Source organism: Bombus pyrosoma, linkage group LG15, assembly GCF_014825855.1.
Source record: "Bombus pyrosoma isolate SC7728 linkage group LG15, ASM1482585v1, whole genome shotgun sequence".
NCBI classification, from domain to species: Eukaryota; Metazoa; Arthropoda; class Insecta; order Hymenoptera; family Apidae; genus Bombus; species Bombus pyrosoma.
Genome location: NC_057784.1, coordinates 10,838,726 through 10,866,669, shown reverse-complemented (window position 1 = coordinate 10,866,669; position 27,944 = coordinate 10,838,726). Strand labels below are relative to the sequence as shown.

The 27,944-nt window shown below is 36.2% G+C and overlaps 1 protein-coding gene across 4 annotated transcripts; it reads left to right on the top strand.

The window, feature by feature from the left end:
- Positions 1 to 43: 43 nt before the first annotated feature.
- LOC122575608 (large neutral amino acids transporter small subunit 1) lies at positions 44 to 27,944 on the top strand. 4 transcript variants are annotated; one of them, XM_043744768.1, is made up of 12 exons: positions 5,297 to 5,523; positions 9,821 to 10,068; positions 10,933 to 11,179; positions 20,276 to 20,401; positions 22,352 to 22,490; positions 23,203 to 23,326; positions 23,855 to 24,055; positions 24,339 to 24,413; positions 25,371 to 25,530; positions 25,661 to 25,753; positions 25,957 to 26,012; positions 27,122 to 27,944. In XM_043744768.1, exons 1-12 carry the CDS (start codon positions 5,499 to 5,501, stop codon positions 27,122 to 27,124), a joined length of 1,497 nt encoding a protein of 498 aa, XP_043600703.1. In that variant the 5' UTR covers positions 5,297 to 5,498; the 3' UTR covers positions 27,125 to 27,944. The 4 variants fall into 4 exon arrangements, with proteins under 4 accessions (XP_043600704.1, XP_043600701.1, XP_043600702.1 ...); XM_043744769.1 differs by lacking the exons at positions 5,297 to 5,523; positions 25,957 to 26,012 and adding an exon at positions 44 to 376; XM_043744766.1 differs by lacking the exon at positions 27,122 to 27,944 and having other exon boundaries at positions 5,295 to 5,523; positions 25,957 to 27,112.

Genomic DNA, 27,944 nt, shown 5'->3' with positions numbered 1-27,944 from the left:
TGCGCCGGCACTCGTTGCCGCACGTTATAATGCTCGAAGCTCACGAACGGAACGAACGTTCGACGACAGTCATTCAGAGCTCGACCAGTGTACTGCACGTTTCGTGGCTTCTCTAATTCTCGTGCTACGTCGTGCTGGATCACATCCGCCCTCGACAGTTGCCGGTGTCGACGATCGGACCACCCGAACCAACCGGAACAGGAGCTAAGGATACTGAGAGGAAGAACGATGCTTTGAGTACGTCGCGTGTATACCGGACATCATATCCCGGTGAATTTTCTCTGTGACGCGTCCATCGTCGATAGAGGCTATCCTCTGTCTATACGCACCAGTGACCAGTGATATTAGACAAGAGAACTACACAGAATCTCTAAAGGTGAGCATCGCGTTTCCTCCGAATATTGATTATTCGGTGAGTAATTTTCAATGGACCTGTCTTTTTAATGTTTGTTTGGTGTTTGATGAACGTGGAGGGTTGTATAAGCGAGGGAAATATTGAATGAAAGTTTGATGGATATTCGCGCGAATTACTGTAAATAGCTAAAGGATGGGACATTGAGTAATCTCGTAAGATCATGTCGGTAATGTTATTATGCAAGTTACGTTATGAATAACGACGCCAGTCGTGTGACAGGGCTAAGTAAATTATCACTCTCCTAAGAGAACTAGAGAAATTAGAAACGAGAAATTGATCGGCTTTAAACATTATTAGCGAATATTCGAAGAATCATATCTATTGATATTTCTTCGACTGAATATTATTGTGACGTCTATGATTGAGGTATGACAGCCACGATGCACATTTGGATACGGTGGTTAATGAAATCAACCCTTTTCATAGAGATGTCGCCAGCTCCCTTTGGCAATCATCTTTACTTTTTTCCGCCGAATTGCGAAATTCTTTGTCTGACGTCAGATTATCCGGCATGATAACGTAGGACGAAAACTAGGTTCGGAAAACCCGGTCGGCGACCCACGTGGTCTATTGATTTTTTCGCCCGCCATGCCGCTACGTTCACGCTGGTGGAAACTAGCCTTTTCTTCCATCGGTTAGCGAAGCGGGTTAGCACACCCTGTGAATATCGCGTTAAGCACGTCTGCCTTACCACTCCGAAATATTACATGCGAATCTTTTATGAACACGAAACTTTTGATGTGCCAAGTCGTGAATTGATCTTAGTAAAAGGAGCTAGATGTTAAAGTTGTAACTCTGTTGAGATTCAGTCGTGATTCAGTCGAATTTGTAACGAAATTCTGACACTCGACGAGAGTTTCTTTTCGTACTATTTGATATTCTGTTTACAAGTACATACACCACGTACACAAGTGTCGATTAGACATTTCTATTTAATTATGAAACTATCCTTCTGCTTCTTGATATATCTGTAAAATTGATCCTTTACCAAAGTAACTTTTAACAATGATGTGACTTCAACTCCTTTACATTTAGCCATCCTTCGACTCTCAATATTAGCCATGTACTTCCGATCTTACATTCAAACTTCTGCCTAACCGTAAACCAAAGGTACACGGTAGTCATACTTGATCCCCGCTTCGACCCTCGTTTCGACCCTCGTTTCGACCCTCGTTTCGACCCTCCTCAGAATAGAAAAAAGATCAGAAAAAAATCAATAATGATAGAAATACAAATTTCTACCTCAATTCAGCTGTCCTGTTTCAAAGAACGTTTTAAATCTATAGTACAAATTTCTAAATCATTCTGTACTGAAGTTCTGTACTAAAAGTAGTACCTACTATTCTGAATACACACAGTTTTCGTTTCATTTTGATAGTAACCTAATAATACACGTAAAACGTAGTAGTACACATAATGTACTAATACACTGTACTTGATATATATATATATATATATATATATATATAAAATATATAGAACGACATAGCAGGTAGTCATACAAAAATATATTAACATAATATATAGCAATATAGTAATTGATATTATATGTAATTATTGTGATAACTGGTCATTACACTCTGTCAGTAGTACAACTTATTGGGCTTTGTACGCTCCATTTTATTTTCGTAATAGTATCGTTCCAAATATACTGGTCTTTTATTCGGAGCTTTTTGTTCACAACCTTAAATGATGATATAGCACACGTGATTGCGATAAACGCTTGTTAATATTGTTAACGAATTATAGAAAATTAGATGTTCCAATTGGATTTGTTATCGTGTGATCGTGCGGTGGTGCTACATTACAAGATACACTTTGTCCCTTATCACAACAATCGACTGCAAACGGATCGATAACATATCCCCAGCATGATTCGAACACGTTTAGTTACCATTTCTGACAGGTATTTAGGGTCGCTAGCACATCTCTGGTAAACATATCGTGTAATACCTACGGATAAGTATCTCTTAAGCATTTATAAATATCGTCTGACAAAAATTTGGAATCAGAAGGAAATATAAAATAGCAGTACTATAAATCACTGAACATTTTTAATAACAATATTAAAGTTTATGTTATTTAGTTATTAAAGGAAAGAAGAAATTTTCTAAATATGTTGAATTATTCGATAAATTGATCGATATTAAAATTATCTAAAAAAAGAAGAAAATATGAAATTGGTGTAATTATTGAAAGAAATAATAAATTGTAAAGTTGATTAATTAGCGAGATTTGTAATTCGTATCAGCGTTTGAAGTTTGACATTTTGTGAACTTTTTACAACGTTTAGAAGTTCCAAGTTGACGTTGGTCATGATCGTCGAGCGACACGAAGGGGACAAGATTTTTTTAAATAATAATTTCCGTTAATCCGTGTCGCATGAAGGGACCGATGTCGCGTGGTTATCTTTTACGGGTGTCTTAAGTACAGGTTACGTTCCCGTTACATGGCGAACAAACCGACGTTGGCGGCGTAAGATCAATGAAAACTGACGTAATGTTCCACGAAAGTTTCGGGATCCTCCAAACCCGTCGGAATTCCTATCTAGTTTTCAGTGCATACGTATAAAACCAGATTTAACCATCATATTTTTAATTCCTTAGTTTAAAAACCACTTTCACGGTTCTCGGTATATACATAATATGTTGATCCACAAATAATTGCATAGATAGAAGAGATACGATATTTTTTACTAATGTTTAAATTCAATCTTAAGATAAATACAAAAGTAACGATAAGATGCATATTACACAATGGCAACCTTTCAGAAATTGTTACTCTCAACATGATTCGAAGTAGAAAATACATTGTTGTATTGTGTCATCCAAGATGAAAGTGTCAGCAAAGATGAAATCCATAGACTACAAAAAGGGTTCTTAGATCGACTATATGCAAGTTCAGAACAAAGTTTCGTACAAAGCTCGTACAAATGATTAGATGGAAGGAATAGCACAATAGCGCATTCGTATATGTTTTTCGATACGTGTGCATACTGTACGTGTAGTTCGAGGAACAGGCTTGAAGCAGTACGACTGCCAGACTTGACGTATTAGCAGATCGCATTAAAAGGGGTTGCTTATTAAATGTTCCTTCTTGTTGGGAGATTGCTAGTAAAATTCTTCTCTTGGTGCAATTTTCTACGACCAATACTTTATTGTACGCAGAAACGATGGATTACGTTTTCTGACAAAAAGAAAAAGAAAAAGATCCTTCGTTTTCATATTTAATTAGATTGATTATCATCACCTTCTACTTTAAAACATAAGATTATAGGATCGAAGTAACATATAATTACATAATTATTTCGAGATTTTCGAAACATCGTGCGATAATACTATCTCTTTCTCAATCCCAATTTTACAAGCATCCTTTCTTGTTTTACTTCTTTTCGCTATACGCAGAGGAAATTTACAATTGTGAAAACAATTACCAGATGATTGAAACAATATGCTATCTCTGAACGTAAGATGCAAAGATATTCAATAATGTACGACTATAGGACGCGCGAGATGAAATATGGCACCGTGCGATTATCAACACCAGTTGTAAGCTTCACGTGGCGTTGTTTGTTGAAGTGACTTGTCTTTCGAGTGTAGATTCTAGGGTCTCCATTGCGTTGTAACTTTACAATTTAGCAAGTAGTTATCAACACACACTATCTGTCAGTATTTATGGTATACAGGTTGACAGATAAGCCAGTAAAAATAGGGAGGAGAAGAGTAAATACGGGGAGAAAGTTCAGGGTTTGATGGTATTCTCGAGTTTTTTCTAAATTTTGTGTAACACTCTAAGTGACGTGATATAGAGACACTCTAAATAACATTAATCATAAAAATGGAATTGTATACTATATTTTTAAGGCGGTAGACTCGATCATAAAAACAGGGTTTTGTACCTATGTATATCATATTACAGTTGACTATTTGACAACATAGCCTACATAAACAAGGTTATTGTTCTCCATTATTACGGTTTCAGATCGCTACTAATCGAAATTTAATCGTACAGGATACAAGTTATGTGCAATTTACAAGCCACGTTCGCTTACTTGTTTAATGGTATGTAACTTAATATTTGGTTCAAGTTGTTACTAATGTAATATCGTCGTAGTAAAAGTCTTTAGTCGGTTTAAACACATTATAGACGAAATGAACATGTCAGGACAAAGAATAAGATCGATGAATGTATGTACTCACATACATGCTTTCTATTTCCTTCCTGTCTTTCTTCTTCGATAGTTCCTTTGGATTTGAAAAAATGTAAAAAGCATAGATTTACCAGCACTCTCTGTATTGTAGCCATTCTTAACTATACAAATGTATCGGTGTATGCGGATGAACACACACGTTCACTGATCACAGTATCCAAACAAATTTTCGTACTTTTCATCTTTTTACTAACACATCATTTCTTCAATGATTAAAACTGAACAAAATGGCGGTGATTACACTGAATATACTGCTTTCATCTCTAACACGCAATTTGTACGCGCTTTAATATCGACGATTAGCCTGATTATTTCCAAAACGACGTCTCAAACTTATCGATTACGCAAGCAGTTCGACGCTCGAGCACAGAGACGTCCGACCTTCGATATGAACGATATCAATGTGACAGCCTTTGGTTGTAAAAACGACAATGAAAAAATTAAGTGACAGAAACGTGCGACGAATTAACGAATCTTGATTCTTCTAAAAGATTAATAAATATATTACGATGAATCGATATAGGAAAATTCGACGGAAACTCACACTTTGTGCCAGGTAGCGAATTACGTCTTGCGGTTGGATACAATTACACCTTATTTTTCAATCAAGTGTGTAAATGCACGACAAGATCGACTATCGATCGTCATCGTTTCCCTTTCGATAGTACCTACGTAGTACCTGGTTCCGCGTGGACGTCGTTGTTTTATTCTTCGTTTCTTTTAGTTCGTGTTCTAACAACGATTTACGTTGATCCTACTCGTTTCGTATATCCCTTGTTTATCGACACATCGCGCCGTTTAAGCATAAAGGACGGCTTCCATCGGCTTGATGATCTGCATATCCAATAAGCAAGGATTTTGTGGCTCAATGAGATGCGACACACGTATGGAACCTTTGGTATGTAGAGAAAGAATAAAGTTTATCGATACTCTTCGTTTCTTACCGGTAATATAGAAACTTGGTAAATAAAATGATGGACTATCAGAGGTTATGTTTGAATAGTAATTAGTATAATCCCAGAACGATATCGTGGGTCGAGTTTACGAAATTTTAAACTTATATATATACAAAGGTGTAAATGAACTTTAGATTATGTATCATAACTTCGTTTACCTTCATAATTTCTGTGTGTGTGTGTTTAGTTTATGGAATAAATTTTTATTAATTTTATAAAAATTGTCGGCTACTTTACCGTGCCTTTAATGTAATGTAAATAAATTGTATATTAGTTGCGATTTTTTTTCTTTAAATTTATGAATAGTTATTTTAAAAACATTTCTATGTAAAAATATTGAACGATAATGATAATAAAATAATTACGTTATAATGTGTAGAAAAATACATAATTGTAATAAATCTAGGATTAGAAATTGCGAAGTGATGATATTCTTCTGGGCTTTCGTAATATGTACTAGAAAAGAAAAGGAATTAAACGTACACCAGAGAATTAATAAAAATATATTACCATCGGTTACTTTCTACGCTAATGGTTGAAAGTTTGCGTGCCATTTTCCATAGCTGCTCGTTGATAGTGGAAAGATGAATGACTTTGTTGTGATCGACGCACCGAATTGCGCCGCTGTCAACCAAAGAATTAACATGAAATATACGCCGGTGAGCCTGCATTAGAGTGCAGATATTACGGTTATTACGTAATGTAAAACGACTGGCTTTCGAGATTTTCCTCCTTCGTCCTTATTCCTTTTTTTTTAGCGATTTTCATACAAACAAGAGTATATATATATACTCTTATATCATATATATAATATAGTTAATATTATGTACACAAGTAGTTCGTGTTCGTTTTAATATGCTTTAAAATATACCAAATCGGTTTAGAATCATTAAATTTGTTATACGTATACCATACGTCTTTAACATAATAAGTAAAATTTCGAGTATCTAAGGGAAGGTCGCGGAAAGATTATTCGAATACCTCTATTTCTGAAGTGTGTGCTTGCAATAAATATCTTGTAATTTCTATAGAGATATATTTTCATATTTCTATGGAACATCATGGTATATCATATCGTATAAAGTTTCCTGTGTAACACGCGCGATATATTGAAAAGAAGTTTCTATAAGCGTTCAAATATAATAAATAAATACTTTCATGAGCCACTACACACGTAAGTACATATATCTGTTAGCACCGCGACATAGTTTGCCGTGTATAGACATTAACGAATAACATTTTTTCGGAGAAAAGTTCTTTTACGGTTCTTTTAAAGTTTTTTTTTTTACAATTCGATACACTTACAGCGAAAGATTAACATTAATCGCTTTGAAAAATCGGTCTGAATCGATTGTCAAGTGCATTATGTGAAACATATGTAGGTATAATGGAAGAATGGAAAGGCGAAGTAAAGGTTAGGTAAAGGCCAGTCGCTTTCCATCTGACACAGTAGCTCTCAGTCTCGATTGGTTATGAATTTATGAAGCAATTAGGAAATTCGAGGTACGATTAAATTGCCATTTTAAAAACGTGGCGGAACGGATTAAGAACTGGTTTTGCACCTTCGAATGTGTTCATCGTACAGGTGGTAGAAAGGCGTGTATCGTCGTTCGTGGATGTGATTGGTCGATCGGTACCGATTCGAGAATAAAATCGATACAAGAGATGACAGTTTTTGCAGATTAGTCTGGATACGCGTGTGGTTGAATGAAACTGTTGGCCGAAAAATGTGTTTTCCTCGATGCTCGAGACGATCTTGGATATAGATATGACTTCTTTTCAGGAAATTTTCGTTCTTTAGTTTATCTATTATCGATTATCTAAAGAGGTAATGTTCGGTTTCAATGAATTCATTTCGTTATCGTTGGGCAAACAATGTGCAAGGTTAAAGTTAACGTAAATATCTTAAGCGTTCGTTGAGTAAGAGAATTTTAGTTTCCTCCGTGAGAAATGAGGAAGTTATTGATGTTTGAATATAGTGCGTTCGAAATAAGTTTATATAATAGTTTGATAAGTTTATGGTACTCTGGTGCAAATTATTTTACAACTAGGGCAGATCACGTTGTAATTTCGTAGCTTCGTAGACAGTAGCACTTGGTTTGATTCAGTGGCATGAAAATCATTGTAGCGACGTACGTGACTGAGTTTGCCTTGGGTTTTAAATATAGTGGAGGAAGGGATTGATACCCTTAGCAAAGGGTGTAAGAAAATTTTTATGAAGGCATGCTACGGTAATCCTACGATTAATGATTATAATTAAAATTGTGAAACTAAATTATAACGTATGTCCTTGTATTATGTTTGTAAATAAAGTAGTATTAAGTCAAAGAGAAAAATTCATCTTTACCATCGATTTATTGCTACTGAATCGTTAGAATGAGCAGACAAATTCATAAAACGTAATATTCGCTGTAATTCTAGAAAAGTTTAATTAGAATACTTATCCTCGATTATATCCGTGACAAAAATTATTATGATATAAAGCTTTATTTTACAATAAAAATTACGTCTAAAAAAATTTTCATCTGCAACAAAAATTATTTACGAAAAATCAAGTATACGTTAGCTTTTATTTTCATCTTGTTTTACGCAGTATCTTTTCAATTCTCTCATTTTACAGAAGAAAGATTCTTCTCTGTTGCTTGTAGAACAACTTTAAACGATAAAATACACTAAAATACCTATTGGCAAAACTCTACAACCGCATTTCGAATATTTCTGGAATTCAGCAGATAAACGACGTTATAAAGACCGACCAGGCGGTAGAAAGGTGTGTATCGACGTTTGTGCACACCATTGGCTAATTCCGCGGCTGCGAAGGAGGGTATTTCCACTCGAAAAAAATCACAATGACGCGATCAGCTTGCAAAAGTTACGTTTCAGATGTTGCTCGTGCAGAAAACAATCTCGTCTGACGGCATTCGGTGCTCGGCGGATAATAATCGATTTACTATGCAAACTACACGCCAATTTTAATAAATTCGTTTCTTTTTCCTAGTAAAAACATGTTCAGTGATTATATTCCTTATTTCAATATTTATAATATCTGGAAAGTTATTTACCGATTCGGTAATTTTCAGGGACAAGACAAAGAAGACAACGACATTTTCGTAGAAAAAACTTTATCGCCCGCGAATGACTACATTAATTTGATTATCAGCTGAATGTCAAAGGCGGATCATTTAAATTCGCCATGCAGGGCATAATATTTGACGATAGTATATACATATTGTACACACACACACGATCCATTCGATGTTTTCCAAATAATCACAAAAGCAAAAATTACTAAAATTTCGTGGACTTGACTTATTTAATTTATCGATTGAGGTTAATATATTTATTTAATTCCTTAAGAAATTCTTTCTCTGTCTGGCAATGAAAGTGATGAAATTTTGTTATATTAAAAAACCACTAACGCGCAGGTATTTTAGATAGTATAAGATATCGTGGTTTTCGGACTCATAAAGATCAACGATTAAAATAGTTCTCTGAAACAAAGTGTTTTAAGCGGTTAAAGGTTCAAAGCTGCATTTCATTTGCTCAGAGATAAAAAGAAAATATTCGGCTCATTTATACGTTTCTCACTAACCAGTTTGTATCTTCTTAGGTGAAAAGTCGAGAGATGAATTGGCACATTCTGGCTACAAAGTAAAAGCTACACTGTATCGTTTCTTACTGAGATGAATTATTCAAAGACAAGAAACGAAACGATGGAAATTCCATTGGTAAAAGTGGAGCAGACTGGGTGTGATAAGCTGATTTACTGACTGTATTCTTCAGAATGGCGCTTTTTGTCTAATGAATCGAACGTACGTGGATAAAAAATTGCGCGGTGGTTTCGATGTTCCTTACGATGCTTATTTCATGCCGTTCTTGATCGAGCTCGATCAACAGGTGGTGTTTCCTATCTCTCTTTCTAGATATTTGATGGAAAATGGAAAAGCTACCGCTTTTCTTTAAAAGTATTCAGAAGAATTGAGAAGAACTTTTATTCCGATCGTATTTATCTTATTTAGGATTTAGATCGAATGTGTTAAATCCCAAAGAATCTGTATCCTAGTAACCATAATAGATATTTACGTCCAGCTAATACGATAAATATTACTAATAATATATCAAATATTAAAAATATGAATAAAAAGGGTCGAATACATATTTTATGAACGAAATGATAAATCTGAGTGCGTCAATTTTTATAGAAATAAAAGAAATTCATCTTTATTGATTCGGCTGTAGGGAGGATGTCGAAGTCGGGAAGCATCAAGGATGACGAGAAGGGGCCGTATGACCCGGTTCCAATCGCCGACAAAGCCAACGACGAGATCAAACTAGAGGCGAAGATGTCCCTATTGAATGGAATTACCGTGATCGTTGGCTCCATTATTGGTTCTGGCATATTCGTTAGCCCGACCGGCGTCCTCAAGTATACAGGAAGCGTGAACGCGAGCCTTCTGGTATGGACAGCTTCCGGTATCTTCTCCACGGTGCGTACGCCATTATTTCTTTTTTTCCTTCTTAGAGCCAGAAGCAGCTCTGTTCTTTAAAATCGTTCATTCTATAAACGGATTATGTATTCGCAAAATTGAGATTTCCTTAACAACAGCGTACACGTATAAGAAAGTTTTAATCTACTAGAGAAATTGGAGATTTTGAAATGTGAAGTAGAATTGGGAGAATATTGGTAGAATTTGATATTTAGAATTTAGACGGCTTATACGCTCAAGTTTCTGACATTATACAGTATGCCGAAGCGTGTCTCGCGTGATCAATCGATCACTTAGGATCACTGACTACATTCTCTCATCTGTGATTTACGAAGAAATTAGCCTGGTACGCTAACGAGTTCGCTCACTGTCGCGTGGATAAAGTATGCGTATACAGTATACGCATAGCAATTCTTTCAAAACGCCATTAGAAATATATAAAACGACGAAAGGAGAAAGTTGATCGCTCGTAATTACGAATATTGAATTACATGGATGTTATACGTACAGTCTCACGTGAATATGTATTTTATCTGTTTAAAAAACTCGATTAAAAAATTAATTACAGCCGCGAGAAAGTTAAAAATTTGATTAAATTCTTGTGTTAACTAAAAAACGAGATCATAGTATTTCTATCGTCGAATACACTTCAATACATTACACTTAATTTTATTTTACGCTTAAATTTATTCAAATTAAAATCGATCTAACTAAAAGCAATTGGTTTTTACACGCTTTTAACGATAACATTCTTTAAACAGATCCATCTAAGACTCCAAGAAATATATCAACTGCCAAAGTATCTAAGATATTATTATTAATGGTCTGTATTTTAAGTGGTTTGTTGGTTTTGTTGAACGACAGGTAGGTGCGTACTGTTACGCGGAACTAGGTTGCATGATCAGAAAGTCGGGTGCCGATTACGCGTATATCATGGAGACCTTCGGACCATTTCTGGCGTTCATCAGGCTCTGGGTTGAGTGCATGATAGTCCGGCCTTGCAGTCAGGCCATCGTTGCCTTGACTTTTAGCGTTTACGTGCTGAAGCCAGTGTTTCCGGATTGTGCACCGCCGGACGATGCCACGAGGATATTGGCAGCGTGCTGCATCTGTAAGTTAATCGATCTTTTATACAATTATGTTTGCTTTCTGGAAACAATAACGCATAAAAACAGCAATTTTTAACGATAATTATTTTCTTCTCTGTTACTTATCTTTTTATTTCCTTTTATATATATTAATCTTTGGTTATACAACACAATGGAAGACGATCGACCGTTAGAATTAAAGGATTTGTTTAATTTTTATTTATCGTCAGATTAAGAAGGTGACTTACGGGTTAAGACAGATTTTGATTTAAAGCTCCAGTTTTTGATTGTTTCGTCGAAGTAGATGTAGATATACATATACGAGCTGTTTCAATGCCACGTAATATATATTTCGAGGCGTAACATCCATTAAAACCTGACAACTTCTTAAATACTTCCTTGAATCATATGTCAAACCAGTGACTCGACCGTTTAACAAATTTCCTTCGACAATTTAAATACAAAACGACGATCGTTAATTTAAAACTACTAATCCCTATAAAGAAGAGATAGTATGCCAGCCAGTAACGTCATCACTGAAATATCACTCTTAGAAGAAGCGAATGAAGTTAAATCCAGTGGAAGAAATTAGGTTTGTTTATTCTCACGGAAATTAAGCTCTCGAACGAGCGTCGTTTAATCGATGCGACGACGTGATTTGTTCTATCGGAGGAACCCCCCTCCCCCCCTCGGCATGGTTGTTAATTGAACCGCCGGATTTTCTGGTCGTTCCAAGAACACTGTAGCACTGTCCCTCGCAATTGGATGCTTGCTCCACCGTCATTCACTAGTACCAATCTCGACTAATCGAATTACTTTCTCCGCTTCATCGTTATTCATCTTTCTAGCCGGCTTTTGATACCGGCTCCTCTTTACCGGGCTATACCGTCGTTGCGATCGTAAATATTAATTTCAATGGTTCGATCGTTGACTTGCCGCAAAACATCATACACTGAATTTATCTTTAACACGTTGACTGCCACGCCTGTTTTCAAAAAAATCTCCTTCAGGCCATGCGTGCAGCAGTACCAAGCGTTCTCTGCTCGGTGCTTCCATCGATATTTTCGTAATGCGGGTCGCTCAACTGGTGGTCTTACCTCTCGTTTCTTCTGTTTCCATTCCTTCGCATTTGTTTCTCATTTCTCCACTTTTTACGAAATCAGTCTGAATCTTGGCCGAGCAACGAACGGTATAACTTAAAATCTCTGCCATAATTCGTTACAATGTCGAAAAGAAAAATTGAAAACTTATTTCTTAGTAATTCAGATAGCAGTGAAAAAGAAAGCTTTTACGAGGCTTATGATTCCGGAAGAAACATTAGACGCGCATGCAAACTATGTTATGCAAATAAAAGACGTCGAATGGACCGAACAAAGGCATAAAAGAATTTGAAGAAAACAACTTATTGTCCAAATTGTCCCGACCAACCTCAGCTATGTATAGAACGCTTTAAAGTTTTACATTCAAAATAATTTTTTAATAAACCATTTTCGTATTACCTTTATAACAATTCAACAGTTTTATTATTATGGAATATCTTTTCAAATACCTACGACGATCCTGACCAGAAACTTTGCTGACACCCGAGTACGGGTTGTCGTGGCAGTCAACATGTTAAGAAATATTCTTATAATCTCCCCTATTTTATCAACAATTATACTAATACTGATAAGACTGATACTAACGCTGTCAAAGATATTTCAAATATATTTTAATCCCTAGAAAATACTTAACAAGTACGACAAGAAGCTTGGTCGTTAAAAAATATTTCAAGCTAATTGCTTGTCCCAGGGACGTTCTCCGGAGATCCTCTTAGAATCCCTTTATTTAGAAAGATCGGCGATATTCTAATGGTCCGTGGAATTACATCCCCGGCTTGTCCTTGGTCATTTTTTTCTCGAGAGAAAAGCGGACGATTTGTTCTCCATTGTCCTTGCGTCCTTCGGGGAGCTTTCGAAGCTAATGCTGCTTCTCATTACGCGAACAATTTGTAATTCCTCCAATAATCTTAGTCTTCGAGTAGCCTGGCTCTATGTTTTTCTCTGAAATAATCGAGAATGTTCCTCGGAGACATGGTAAACGCTGTTTTCCCGATTTAACGAATACTCGGGGGGAATCATGGCTTTGTTCCTCGATCTCAAACAGATGAAAAGTCAAATCCGATTGTTTCGAATTGAAGCTATGACCTTTATATAGATTCTTCTTGGAGCAAAAGTTTCCTTTGATTGGCAACTTAATTGTAACGTTCTTTCTTCGGAATTGAAATTTTTCAAAATCGTTTCTGTATGAAAATATCAAGTTACCTACACTCGCGGTACAAAATATACTACTTGTCTCTCAAATGTCCGTCATAATATTGAAGCTGTAACTAACTTGGTCGAATACATGTAAGTACTAATAGAGAATCATAAAAGGAGGAGTCAATAGATGATGAATTTTTATGCACCATCTCTTATTTTCTCTATTAATCTTTCATTTTGTTGGAAATCTGCCATATTTTTTATCTTACCATTACCAAAGGATAGATAATTTACGTTATTGCTCTAATCCATTCTACATCGTCTAAAAAATCACCTAGACTTATATCAACGATAATTGCTTTAATAACTCCAACATTTACTAAGAAAATGAAATAAAAATTAAATCGTAAATTTAATCACGGTGAAATTCTGTTGCTAAAATCAGTCGGGATGAATCTAACGTTCATCGCGAGAGGGTTGACTCCTCTTGATCGTTTGGTCATGTTGTGAGAAGTCGCCGCTCTGCACCGCGCCGGTTCTAGAAATTCGCGACGATCGTAATCGCAGCCTTCGAGTTATTTCCTTTGTAATAACGAGTAACTATAGCGTGAGTAATAACGAAATAAAACGTTGCATGCCGATATCGACGACCGTGCAAGAGCATTCCGTAAACACCTCACCTAGTTTTTCTCCAATCACGTTCACGTAGGAATCATTTCGAGGGATCTTCAGAACAGATCGCTTCCTAGAATCATGGTAGACGGAATATCCAATGTCGTAACGTTCCGTGATTTCCGGTAATCCGTTATAGGAAATAATTTTATGCCTCGTGTAGTCAAATTTTATGAATCATGTAACGAAATTGCGTCTCATACTTTTATGTGTATATATATATACATATTTTTTTTCCTTTTTTGGGTAAAGAAATTTTGTGATTGATAGAATACATTTTGAAATTGTACACTATCTATATGTGGAATGTTTCAAATATAATTAGACAATATCTATAGGATATTAGTTGATTAACTTTGTATCATTCGTTTAACATTTTCCTTTCGTATAATAAAATAACCAACTACCAATCAACATTCATCCATTTTTTGTACTACGAACAAACTAAAGAAACAGAGTTTCTCCTCGACGAATCCCGCAGGAATACCAATACCACAGAGAAGATATCGAGTTCCTGTGGTCGCTGATATCGTTCTGCATCTACCATATTGCGTATATCGTTTTATGAAACGGCGAACGCAACGCGTACCCGCAGAAATATCCTGTTCTTTTTCTCACCTTTTATTCTCTTTCTTCGTTTCTGTGGACAAAGCAAGATCCGAAAAAATTGCATCGAGTTGCAGTTAAGGAGAAAATATACGTAGCTTTGTTGGCGTAACGCGCTTTGTACTTCTCGCAGAGCGAAAGGCATGCGGATCGAGACTGATTCGATCGTCGACGTTTCGTAATGTTTCCTTATCTTCTGGAATAAGTAGTCGTTGGGTTTTTGTGTTTTGTGTAATACGATCGTTCGCGAGGTTCGTTTAATTATGGTGGAATTTTAATTGATAGAATAGTTTTGATTTTGCAGGAGGCTTTCGACTTTGGTATTTAAGCTTTTCGCTTGGTTTCCGCGTTTCGTAGATGTTATTATTTATATTAATAATTATTCTTTATATTAATAATCATAGTACGTTACAGAACATATTCATCGTATTTTGCTACATAGATATTTATATATACATATACATATACACATATATTTTATTAGCTTTATATCTGCTGACTACAAAATGAGATTGAGACACATGATAAAATATTTATATATGTTATTTTGTCCACTATAGTACTAAATTTAAATCTAACTTAACGCTATTGAGACGAGTGACATTTTTAAAGGAATGAATAGGGTGTTTAGTGTGTTATGCAGAAAAAGTTATTCATTAGTATGTATAGAATATACACGTTGCAGTTTGATATCGCTATTCATACCATATAAAAGATATTTTGTACCATCATATTTAACTAACCTGAAATTACGCTAGCTTTGAAATTCTTTTATCGACACCGATATTTCTAGATATAATAAAGCTTTATAGCTACGTCTTTGAAACGATCAAGATCAAATCACACGATCGCCAGCTACCAGCTGGTTGATGATACAATAGTTTAGTCCTATTCGGAACGCAATCTTCTTACGTTTTACTCTGCGGAGCGATCGACAAGTATCGTTAATTAGAAATGCAAGAGCGAACGATAATTTCCTGACGACCGCAAGCGGCTTACGTCGGAACCGCGTCTGTCCTACGATGGACGTAATAACCCGTTAAATGTCGTAGAACTGGAACGGCAAGCAGGATTTTCCGATAGCGCGAGAAAGCTCCAGGTACGTTTGCGAAGGAAATGAGTTCCGTTCAATTTCCGGGAACCGAATAAAAACGAAAATAGCGGTTTCTTATGCAAGGTTCGCGATGGACGGAGCCTGGAACGCAACCTTTGTGGTTCTTGGGCATTTGTTCTGTTCTTTTCTGAGATCTTTTCCTTCGAAATTGATTTTTACCCTTTTCGCGCCCTTTCTTTGTACTTTTTACTTTTCTTTCCCGTTTCTGTAGCGCAAATCGCGCGATTATAGCAATTTTATCTCGATAATGAAAAAAACTTTCGTTCTTTCTTTCTGTCGGTTTTCTTTTCGTTTCAATTTTCCGAACGTGACAGCTCGTATAACCGCAAGGAAGGAGTTTAAAATTTAGATAACGGGAAAGCGTAAATATATAGATTTATTTATTTATTTATATGTATGTATATATAACATGTATATATAATAAATATAACATATAATATTGACCATTAAATCGATATTTCAAAGCGATCCTAATTAAAATGTAAATTTGCTTTATAAATATATGTTTATAAAGAAAGCTTGTTGGAGTGGTCAAAATATTTTATCGTGCTAATTAGCTTCATTTTCATTACTGTTTCATCGAGGTTACACCAGATCGTATGTTAATTATCAGTGGCGTATGTACCAGTGCAGGGAAAAATTAGTTCCTAGAACGAGCCGGCAGTGATGAAGATCAATAATTAAGTCCAAGGGAAATCTAACCGGCCTAACGTACAATTACTTGTACGAACATTTCCTCGTACGTTGCACGCTTGACCGACACTCTTCGAACGAACGAAATTCTGCAACTCTTAATCTTACATTCGCTCGAGTGTTTAAAGCGTTTAAAAGAAACGTTAAGTTGGAAACGATAAAGTAAAGTTGTAACGTATCGAACAATTAGGTAGAAGCGATTACACACTTCTAGTAAGAAAAAATCGTTTCTTCCAAAATTTTGATCATTAGAATTTTTACGACTAGTGGTAGGTCTATATCGTAAAAAAAAAAAAAACGGAGCAGAAAGAATAATCGTTGACTTTTTCCATTCGTAACTTCTCTTTACCCCTAGATCTCGTTCTTTTCTCGATACGTACATCTCTTCCGCTACTCGATGATTTAAAGTAGACAAAATGAAAATAAAAGCGAGAAAATTCTTTACGACTAGCGCAAGCAATTACTTGAGAGAACAAGATATTTCTACCAAGGCTGCTGTCATTAAAGACTGTCTTGGTTGTTTATTTCTGCGATGTATAAAATTGCAACAAATTAGTATTCTTCGTTTTCAACTCTTTTCGCTCTTGGAACTGAATTTTCTCTGACGTGCGTAATATTCGGCAAAATAGAAAATACACCGCGAAGAAGTTAACGGTGCCGTGAAACGGAGGCATTGACACCGGCCTCGAGAAGGATCGATATGTCGGCCAGTGAATTCGATCGAGCTGGCGTCGTCCTCAAGACGAGACGGTGGCGATATCGAGTGAAAAGGCTGCGCCAGCAATCACGTCTCGTTGCAACTAAACGTAATCTTCTAATAACGTGTCAACTGGCAGCCGCAACAGCATAATTCGCCGAAAGGGGTTCCCGGGAGGAACGAAGAAGAACCTCCAGGCCGAGAAACGAAGAGGAGAGACAGATGAAACAACAAGTGGAAGCCAGTGATGTCTATAGAGAATAAGATTCCAGGATATGTCTATATCTAAGACGAGATTAAGATCGAAATACGATAGTTTAAGGATCTAAGTAGGAGAGGATCGACGCTCTTTGGACAAATTGGGTTGTTGATAAGTCGAGTGTTATGTTATATTTAATAAGTCGAGAGGAAATACGCGATAAATATCACACGAGGGTCTGAAATGACGGAGGACAGCACTGGCGAAGACGCTAGAAAGAAGGAAGAGTGGTGGGAAGGGAAAGGGGGCGGAAAGTCTCGCGATATTCTTCGAGATGTTGCGTCAGTCGACATTTCTTACTTTTCTTCGCTAACGAATCCGCCAAGGACGAGGGAACCAGTCGCACGTTCGCTAGGTAGAATCTTTTTCACGGTCGTACATGCACGTCGTTGCACGTGCGTTCCCATTACGATCGGTGAACCTCCTTCCCACACCATTTTCAGCGATACTACCTGTATCCTAGTCCACTGACTCAGCTCGAAATCGAAAGTCTAAATGACCTTGATCGTACCTATGCAAAAAGAATTTTCGCTCGAAATCGGTGAAATTAAACGCTCGCTGGAAAGTCATTCGATCATTTCTTTTACTCATTGGCAATTTAATACTGCTAGTTTGCAATTAGGATAGCGAAGCTTCAAAAAATAATAGGATGGACGTTTAACGGTCGTTAGAAGAAAAATATCTATAATCAGATATCTGCCAAGTTACATTATTTGCTATTAGATAATTAGATTATAACATATACTATGCCTATACACGTTGAAACTGCAAAATCTCCAATTGATTGCGTCAGAATTTCGTCCATGACATTGTAAATGCATCGACTATTACATAACAATACGTATCGTTGCATTATCGTGTCCCTTTGATCTCTATCATTAAACCAACAACAATTTCCATCAATTATCGTATTATCTTGCATATTATTGTATATCTTCTATCTTTGAATCTTCCGAGTGTCGGTCGTATCGAGATAAGCTGCGCCAAGTTAAAGTCGGATAAATTTATAATATATCGTATATTACAATAAACGAATCGATTTCCCGGAAGAACACGATTTTCCAATTCTCACGTTCTAAACGAGATCTACTTTCCAAGAAGACTGAATCTTTTCATTTTCGTAAATTTGATATATATTGTCTGAAATAGAATTTGGATTTATCTTCCGAAAAGATGCAGTTTGCTCAAAATCTAGAAACCTAGATTTTAATAGAAACGCAACTGATTTGAAAAATGACACATCCTGATAATATATCTGGTCGGTTGAACTGACATCGAGTGAACTCGTTTTCTTATTCATCTAGGGAGTAGGTCGATAACCATCCACGGTCGATTCCACCCCTGACGTCGTCATGGTCGGTTGGACTGGTGCCAGTTAGTCTGCAGCGTTAAGCTTACGTACGCAACCGGTTTCATAAAATAAAATACCTCTCTATCCTATTGTCCATCGACCTGACGTAGTTTTAACTAAACAAACGAACGATTCACCAGCCGCGTAATTACGCGGCAGAGGCAATGATCTAACAGATGTGAAAGAAGCGTCGCTTGCGAATCTTGAGTACCATAAAGTTGCGCTACCCTTTCTATTCGATAGGCTGGAATAAGTAGCGGCGCTACGTTATTATCGGCGTATTTGTTTCTTTTCCTTGAGGAACGGAAAATTATTTTGAATTATCGAGGAATGATTTAAAGAACAAGGATAGGTATATCGAGGAGATAATTTACAGAACAAGGTATACCGAGGAAAGAGGCGATAAAAAGATGAAATTGCGGCATTACGGGCTTCGTAACATAGAACACGCAATTGTTATAACGACAAGATTTTACTCGTAAAAATGCTATTTCTTTTTATGGCGAAAATATTTTAATTAGGATCGTATGAGAGCAGCCAGTGTTGCTGCATGCAAAGAAATGTTACTACGCAGTTCGATCGTAGAGGGTCTGACCCAATAACCTGTAAAAGCGGATACTACGTGATTTCTTTCCGATTATCCGAGAATGAAAAAATTTTATTCTATACTTTTTTCTTATTTTTACACGAGGAATCGTGTCCTACTGCTTCTACACGTTGTTCTAGGACGAAAAAAGCTTTACTGATCAATTCCATCGAGATTGAACGTTTTCTTTCTGAAGAAAAAGGAGTTGAATATCAACATGTGCGTATATGCGTATAAACTGATACTAAGATTCGGAAATCTTCAAAAGTGAAGTAAAATTGATCGGTTCGAGTTCTGCTATACTACCGTACTCCAAATACCTCGTAACATGCTCGGGACTAACGCTATTGCGAACGTTTGCACGCTAAGGTAATAAATATTCCATTGCGATAGTACACGATCACGATCTCGATATCCTCGATCACCGAGAAACGGAACCAACTACACGCGTTTCTCGCGTAATCACGCGTTCATTAACATTAGGTCACCTTTCCGCTCGTATCACGGTGAATGTGAAAAGTTTCACCGGTGCGATAGTTGGATAGACACGTGTCATCGTCGCGTGTCCTCGTGTCTAAGAATCCGATCGCGTTGACAGGCTTCTTCCGTTAGTTCCATCCACCGGTGAATCTAATTAACCAACGTACAAGCAAAAACCGATGGCAAGATTCACGGATTCGCGTTGTCACCGTGCTACGACGAGATTTTCTTTAATGTTCATCGATCTGCCTATTCGCTAAAATTAAAAAAGTCCAACTCTCGATATTCGATTGCTAGCCCTAACGTAATATACATTTATGTACATATTGAATTATGTATAACCACATACAATACTTACGTAGGTATGTATGTACATGATATGATATCGATATTAACCGTTCGTGAATCGTTCATTTTCCAGGCATATTGGCGTTCATTAACTGCTGGGACGTAAAATGGGCTACCAGGGTGCAAGACATTTTCACATACGCAAAATTACTCGCTCTTTTCATCATCATCTTCGCAGGAGCTTATCAACTCTTCACTGGTAAGTTTCGCATAAACTGAATCTCTATAGTACGAGGCAGGTTCATTCGAGCAAAGTTGAACGACAACCGTAGTTTTCTACGAAGATATATGTACAATACGTGCATAATAAATTGTACTCGTCGAAAGGAAAGAAGTTTGTCGAATGTTAATATTCTCAGTTGTAATTATCATACTAAACAGCATGTGTATATTTATTTTTACAAGTTATTTTGTTATTCAATCGTCCCGCTGATTCAGATGACCATCTCGTTGAACGTTCTTTCGTTATTATATTAAAGACTAATGGTGTCTCGTAATATACATGTAACGCAACAAGTTTGGTTGTTCTGCGCGATGTTCAAGATGGAATTTCAAGACGTTGAAGCTACTACAATAGGTGACTCGAATAACCCTACATTGCCCTAAATAATTAATAAACCACTTTTCGTGATTTTATCTACAATTTGAAATCCACTTTCGTATTTCAAAGGCATTATGCGGTTATAAGAAAATCGAAGGTCGTTCTTCTTTTTGCAACACGTGGTTGTTGCCTAATCCGGTGTTTCGGGTATGGATAGACGGCGCAGGAAATAATAACGCCATTGCCCCACTTTCTCCGCGTAAATTAAGTTTCTTTTGTGGTCTGTCGATCGTAGGAATCGTACGAATCGTACGTAAAAATCGTTCGATTTTTGTTCCGTCATTCTTCATAATCTCGATAAGAAAGCATTCCTACGGGCGATCTGTTCGAAAGTAGACTTGATTTTTCGCGGACTCTCGGCGCTCGGAACGTTATTTAGAAAAAAAGTGGATTAGCGTGAGGTTTCGTGCATGATTGATAGGATTTTCTTCGAAACAATTTTCCACGGTTCGATTTTAGCGAGATTAGTTAATGTAAAAAGGAATTGCTGGTTTTTTATGCAACAATTTTTTTCTATGAAGAAATCGATGGATAGAGAGTCTTGTGTGTACGATTAGGAAGCAATAAACATCGCGATCGTAGGAAAGTGTTCGAATGAAAAGAAGTTGGAATAGAATCCAGAAAAATATGTTTGACCCTTTCGGGACCAATAAAACGGTCGAGTGTGAAAATAACTTTTCGAAAGATTCTCTTGGATCGTTATAATTTTTCTAACACTTCCTCGATTTTAAATCTCCAATTTTAAAATTACGTTCGATCGTTTCTCGCTTTTTCCATTCAAATTTAAGTCTATCGCGGTCTTCGTCGTTATATCATCGTATTTTATCTAAAACGTTCTCTCGATCTCGAAAATTTCGAAAATAGAATTCTTATGAATATCTCGAAATTTGTTTATTCCACAACCTTCTCTCTTCTTTAATTTTCAACCGAGTGAAAAGTGCTTAGTCTAGAAAATTTACGTAGAATGACAAATGAAAAATATTAGAAAAAAGGAAGTTATAAGGCAATTTCTGTATCGTGTATCCAATTGTTTGCTCGGTGTTAAATTTAATAACGCGTTGGCAATTTCTTGGGCAAGAACGAGGAAGCTCGCGTTAATGTTACACCACCCACGCCTCCCTTCAGACTCAGTGTATAAGACTGTTAGGCGTCCTTTCACTTACCGGACGAGACAATTTGCCCAATCAAAAAGGTGGGTTAAAGACGCGGACGATTCGAGGTGCACGTATGTGCGTGCAAGGATTCGCTTAAATTGATCTATTCACTGCGTTCAAATGGGCCCCCGTAGCATTGAGTTATCGACGTGAGAACTTTTCCTTCTCAATTTTAACGAGTCGTGCCGAACAACCGAATGGAAAAGTTTATCGTTCAACGACGAGAAACAGAGATGCATGAAAAAACGTAAAAATCTGTCGTTATTATCGTTAATACTTGTATCATTCTTCCGTGTAAGAGAGGAGAGACTACGCGAAAAGAGCTAGGGATATATCGTTCCTTAGTATGGAGACTACGCGTAGCTGATCGATGAATGTTATCTATATTTCACAGGACACACGCAGTATTTCACGTTCGACAATACAAACACAGAAGTGACGTCGATAGCACTCAGCTTTTATTCGGGACTGTTCGCTTACAACGGCTGGAACTACTTGAATTTCATCATCGAGGAACTGAAGGACCCTGTCAAGTAAGCGACGACAAGTCATTTTGCTAAACACTTGAAAAAAAAAGCGACTAACGTTGGTTTATTTCTATGTAGATCGGAAAGGTATAAAAAACGATTAGTTCGATTAAAGTTACCTTTTTAAATGGTTTTTCTAGATATCTTAATTGCCTCTTGCCAAGCTGGAGAACAGGGAAACATTTCGTAAAAGAAAGTTCAAAAGAAAAATGGAGTCACCAGCTTGGAGATTTTCAAAATTGCTATTACTCCCTTTTTCTTGGATCTCTGCGATCGGTCGACATGAATATTTGTACAGTTTACTTTGGCGATTAAAAACTGTTTGGGCATGAATGAGCACGAGTGAAGTCGTTGAAACAATCGTTCCGAGCAAAACATTTAAGAGGCTCGTACTAGCCTCATGCAACGATTAATAGCGATTGCAACAGCCGGTCTCGTGTATCTATCAATTAAAACAGGGAGCCGTAAAGCCCGCCTTCGTCAACTTGGACACGAGGTTAAGCGAGGGCTTTTACTTCGTATCCTATACTATTCAAGGTCGAATATTTTCGACTCGCAAGATGTTAATCGAAGACCACTTTGATCCTTTTTATTCGCTCCTGCTCCTTGGAAATCTTTTTCTTAAATTGCTTTTAATCGTAGTAAAAATTATATTTTCAGCTGTATATGTCTATCGAATATGACCCTTTTCATCTTTTTCACCCTCTTTTCTGTTTAGGAATTTGCCAAAGGCTATTGCTATCTCGTGCGTCCTTGTTACAACAGTCTACGTTTTCGCAAACATGGCATTTTACACAACGCTGAGTCCAGTGGAAGTTCTCGGCAGTGAGGCTGTAGCAGTCGTAAGTTAATTTTTATAACTAAAAGAATCGGATTTTTACGTTTCTTCGGTATTGAAAATTCTGTGCCTTTCTTTTTTATAAATCCGAGTCCACGATCTTCCATTACATTGTAAAAAAAGAAAAGAGAATAGCTTTATCTTACACTTCACCTATGCATTCGTACTTAATACATGTATTTCCTCTTAAAGCTTCTGTTACTTTATAATTTAATAATTGCAAGGAATTTTTGTATTTTACTTGAAACTTATTGCCGTTTATTCCACGTCTATCGTATTTGTAAGATATTAATTTACAAGTTTTACAAATTAAAGTTGAAACAAAAATTTAGAGAAGAGAACGATAACTGTACCCGTTGTCACTTTGACAAAGAGTGTATTTAATATATTTACGTTAGTAATTAACTTTGTATCTGATAAAGAACTTGTCATCAAAATAATATTCTTTATTGCAAAACAACAAAGGGTAGAAAACTAAAATTTCTTACAAAGAAGATAATGTTTGGATTTTCTGCTTTGTTTCTTTTTTCAGACGTTTGCGAATCGTTTGTTCGGTATGTTCGCCTGGATGATACCAGTATTCGTCGCCCTTTCCACATTCGGCGCTGTAAATGGAATTCTTCTGACATCCTCCAGGCTCTTCTACGCTGGCGCCTGTGAAGGTCAAATGCCTGAAATATTAACGATGATCCAAATTTCGAGGCTCACCCCTACGCCAGCTGTCCTTTGCATGGTACGTTACTATTTATCCATCATTTTATAAGTATAAACAATATTATCGAGTATAATTTTTAACGTTTCTAGTTTTTTAATACTTCCAGAGATAGTAAAAGTCAATAGTAATGACTTCTACCTTACTTGAAAAGTCATTTGTTCAACTTTCTGATTGAATCGCGTCTATTTGCAGAGAGAAACGAAGTTTCCTTAGAAATGTTAGGTTGTTCGGAATAATGGATGGAAATCGAAGAAAGTGACTATTGTGCAGGATGATTGAAAACTTGTTTAATCTGTTGCAGACTATGTTGTCCATGTTGTATCTCTGCTCTTCCGACATCTTCGCCCTCATCAATTACGTTGGTTTTGCTACTTGGGTACGTAGCAGTTAGTTTAAGAAATTAAAAAACATTCATATTACAGTCACTGAGAAATAAATCTTTTTACTGTTTTATTTATTATTTTAATTTTTAACTAGAAATTACAGAAATTAGAAACAAATTTATCGTAAAAGCTACAATTTTTTTTTTTTTACTAAATTCTATTAGAAATATTTGCTTGTAATATACATATATTCTTTTCGGTTTCTCCATTCATACGGTAAATATAAAAACAAAAAACGAATTAATATTTTCCAAACGTTTATCTAAAATTCTTCTTTGCCCCTCGCTTTGCACATCACTAACCACAGAATCTAACTTCATATGGGCAAAGAAAAAAAGAGAAACGCCATTGCATCAAGGGGAAATCGTTAGAATATTTCCAAGAAACTTATAACGTTGATTATTCCGTCAGCCATTGGAACAATAATACGGAGCCGTTTGCACAATTCGACACAATGCGAATGAAATCGTGTAATTGCCCCTTGTTATGTTCCAAGAGACGCATTGAACGTCGTTGTACGCACACGTCGCATTTAGAACATTAGCGGTTATACCTGGCTCGCCACGAATTATTAGCACAATCGGACGAGTGACAATTTTCTAATTGTGGCTCATGCTGGTTCGTATAATTGACGGTATTGTCCGACTTTATAGCCGGGCATAAACGTGTCCACCTTCGCCTGACTCTCGTTTGCAACCATAAACACGCATATTTTTCTTCCTCGTTTTTTTTACACCTGGTTATTTCAATATCTGTTGTCTCTTTATCCACACTAAAGAATAAAATACAGAAAAATGGATGGATAAGCGAGGCTCGAAGCAGTCGAAAAGAACAAAGTAGAAAGAGAAAACTAGTAACAAGAGAGTAACAGAGTAAATAATAGTCGATTCGACGAATTGTAACGTTACAAGAAATATACAGTTATAAGAGTGTTCTATCTTTTGTTGTAGTTGAGCATAGGAGTTTCTGTCCTCTGTCTACCATGGCTCAGATGGACACAACCAAAGCTGCTCAGGCCCATCAAAGTGAACCTCTTCTTCCCCATAATCTATATTCTTGCCACCCTCTTTGTAACTATTGTGCCCATGTATGCCAGTCCTGTGGAAACAGGTATATATTTTCGTTGATTGGTATAATAGACAGCTTCTTTTATATGATTAACAGATCGCTAATCTCCTACACTCTATATTTAATAAATGATAATTTCTAGTTTAATAAAAAATAAATCCAATTTTTCCAGGATATGGTTGCCTGATGATCCTCTCATCTATACCCGTATATTTTGTGTTTGTCGCGTGGAAAAACAAGCCCAAGTTGTTCCAGAAAGGAGTCGGTAAGTATAAACCACAAACATTTCTCAGGAAGAACAGTTCTATCAACAGGGAAAAGATATTTAATTGGTTATTTGGAGGGACTATTTGAGTTTGAGAGAATAGTTAAGTTTTCATGATTCTCCCTTGGTTATCCTTATTTTATTGACGAAGATAGGATCTTTTTGTTCCGTTTCTCTTTAATTGCCTAAATCTGTTCCCGCAGGCGCCGTTACCAAAACATTGCAGAAGATGATGGTAGTCGTCGGACCAAAGACTAAGGTTCAAAGAAGAAAAGATACACTCTGATATAATCTTACTCTCTTCATGTCACGCATGTTTAGCATCTCTTGATTTCTATTATTGATTCGTCTAAGCTTATTGCTTTTCGATCATCGTGCATGCTAATAATTTTGACAAATCTGAATCTTCACGAGCACTGTATTATTTGTATATTTTTGATTATCTATCCCGCCACCTTGGGTAGTTTTTACTGTATTATAATTTTTATATTCACATTACTAGTTAGAATTTAATCGTTTAAATATTTTATCAATTTTTGACATATTATCGTCCATATATTTTGGTTTATTTTTTCGTGATATAAAGTTTCGTAATATTATTTCTACATATACTAGTCATGTAGTTTTATACCAATTTAGAGTTTCATAAGTATTGGTTGATTCGTCTTTAAGTTTGCTCAAACATTATTCAAATTTACGTTTGCATGTTGCACTCACATAATCAGCACCACGCTGACACTAACTCGTACATGCTCTTACATGGTGCACCAGTACAAATTACGATTAATGTACTAATATGTAATTCTGAAATTGAAGTCCGACTGCTGATCTTTCTAATTTTTATTCCTCGATCGTGGTGTCGTCTGTTAATAATTCATTAAATCATGCTCTCGAATAGACGCTACTTATAATTTTTCTAATATTTGAGAATTTAGAAAAATGTAGTACAATTTAAAAAAATATAAATTATTATTAAATAATTATAAATGTTACTATAACTATAAATATAAATATTATGATAATTATAAATGTACATATAACTTTAAATATAATTCAATTATTGGATTAAGCAGACGAAAAATTAAAAATAGAGATGGAACGAAGATTAAAATCTAGGGTTATTTTTTCAAAAATTATCTTACATAGTGAAATAATTAAACTGTAAGTGTTGTTTCATTTTATAGAAAAAGATAATTTCTATTTTAGAGCTTGACGACTTTACATCGAGATTGAAACTCTAGCTAATCATCTCTCTCTCTCTCCCAACACCCCCCTCCCTCCCTCCTTCTCTCTCTCTCTCTCTCTCTCTCTCGAACACGCTATATAAAATAAATCAAATTACTAAATTCCTTCAATCGTTGTTTGCAGTAAGCGTCACGAAGTTCCTGCAGAAGATAATGCTGGTCGTCGGCAAGTCGAAACCCGCTCAGGTTTAACCGCAGTCACAATGGATCCTTTCGACAACGATGACTCCCGGTTCCAAGAGAACTAGACACTATTCAGAATGCTCAGGGGGAATTCCGTTTTCTTTAAAAAAATTTATTTCATATTTATCTACGTGGCAAATTTGAAAAGTTTGTGTAAACTTCAAAATATCCAGATTTAAAAATCTAATTCAATTGGAACAATATTCGTCCTCTGAGCATAAAGGGCGTCCTCATTAGAGGCAGCCATATCAAATCAGGACGCCTACCAGTAGACAACAATAAAAATCTGGTTCTCTTGTCTAGTCGCCATCTGTGTTAAACTGGTTTCGCGATTTTTGCGGTAATTTATCATTCACACGTTTCTTCCAACGGAGGTGTAACATCATAGACAACCAATGACCACAAAGAACTGCTGTATTTTAACATAAAGAAGCATCGATATGTAATTACTGTCAAAAGGAAACATGATTTACCCCTCCACTGGACACGTGAATACGACTTGAAAGAGACATTCTATCGTTATTATACCGTTTCATTGCACATTGTATCATTTCCATTCCCGTGATTCGACCCTTCGTTTCAAACTTCACTACATTACTAGATCTTGCATAGAAATGATAGCTCGTAGATTCTTTGACAGTAATTAATTTATTATTCCTTCTTCTTATAATCTTCGAACGAAATTAATCCTTCGTGATCCAAGTAATATTTAACAAATAATTGCAAATGGTTGTTACTCAATTTTTTTTATTATAATTGCTATC

Coding starts and splice junctions, on each gene's coding strand:
- LOC122575608 (XM_043744766.1), top strand. CDS start 5,499: ATGCGACACACGTATGGAACCTTTG. Junction 23,327..23,854: donor GCAGTGAGGCTGTAGCAGTC/GTAAGTTAATTT, acceptor TTCTTTTTTCAG/ACGTTTGCGAATCGTTTGTT. Junction 25,754..25,956: donor GTTGTTCCAGAAAGGAGTCG/GTAAGTATAAAC, acceptor CTGTTCCCGCAG/GCGCCGTTACCAAAACATTG.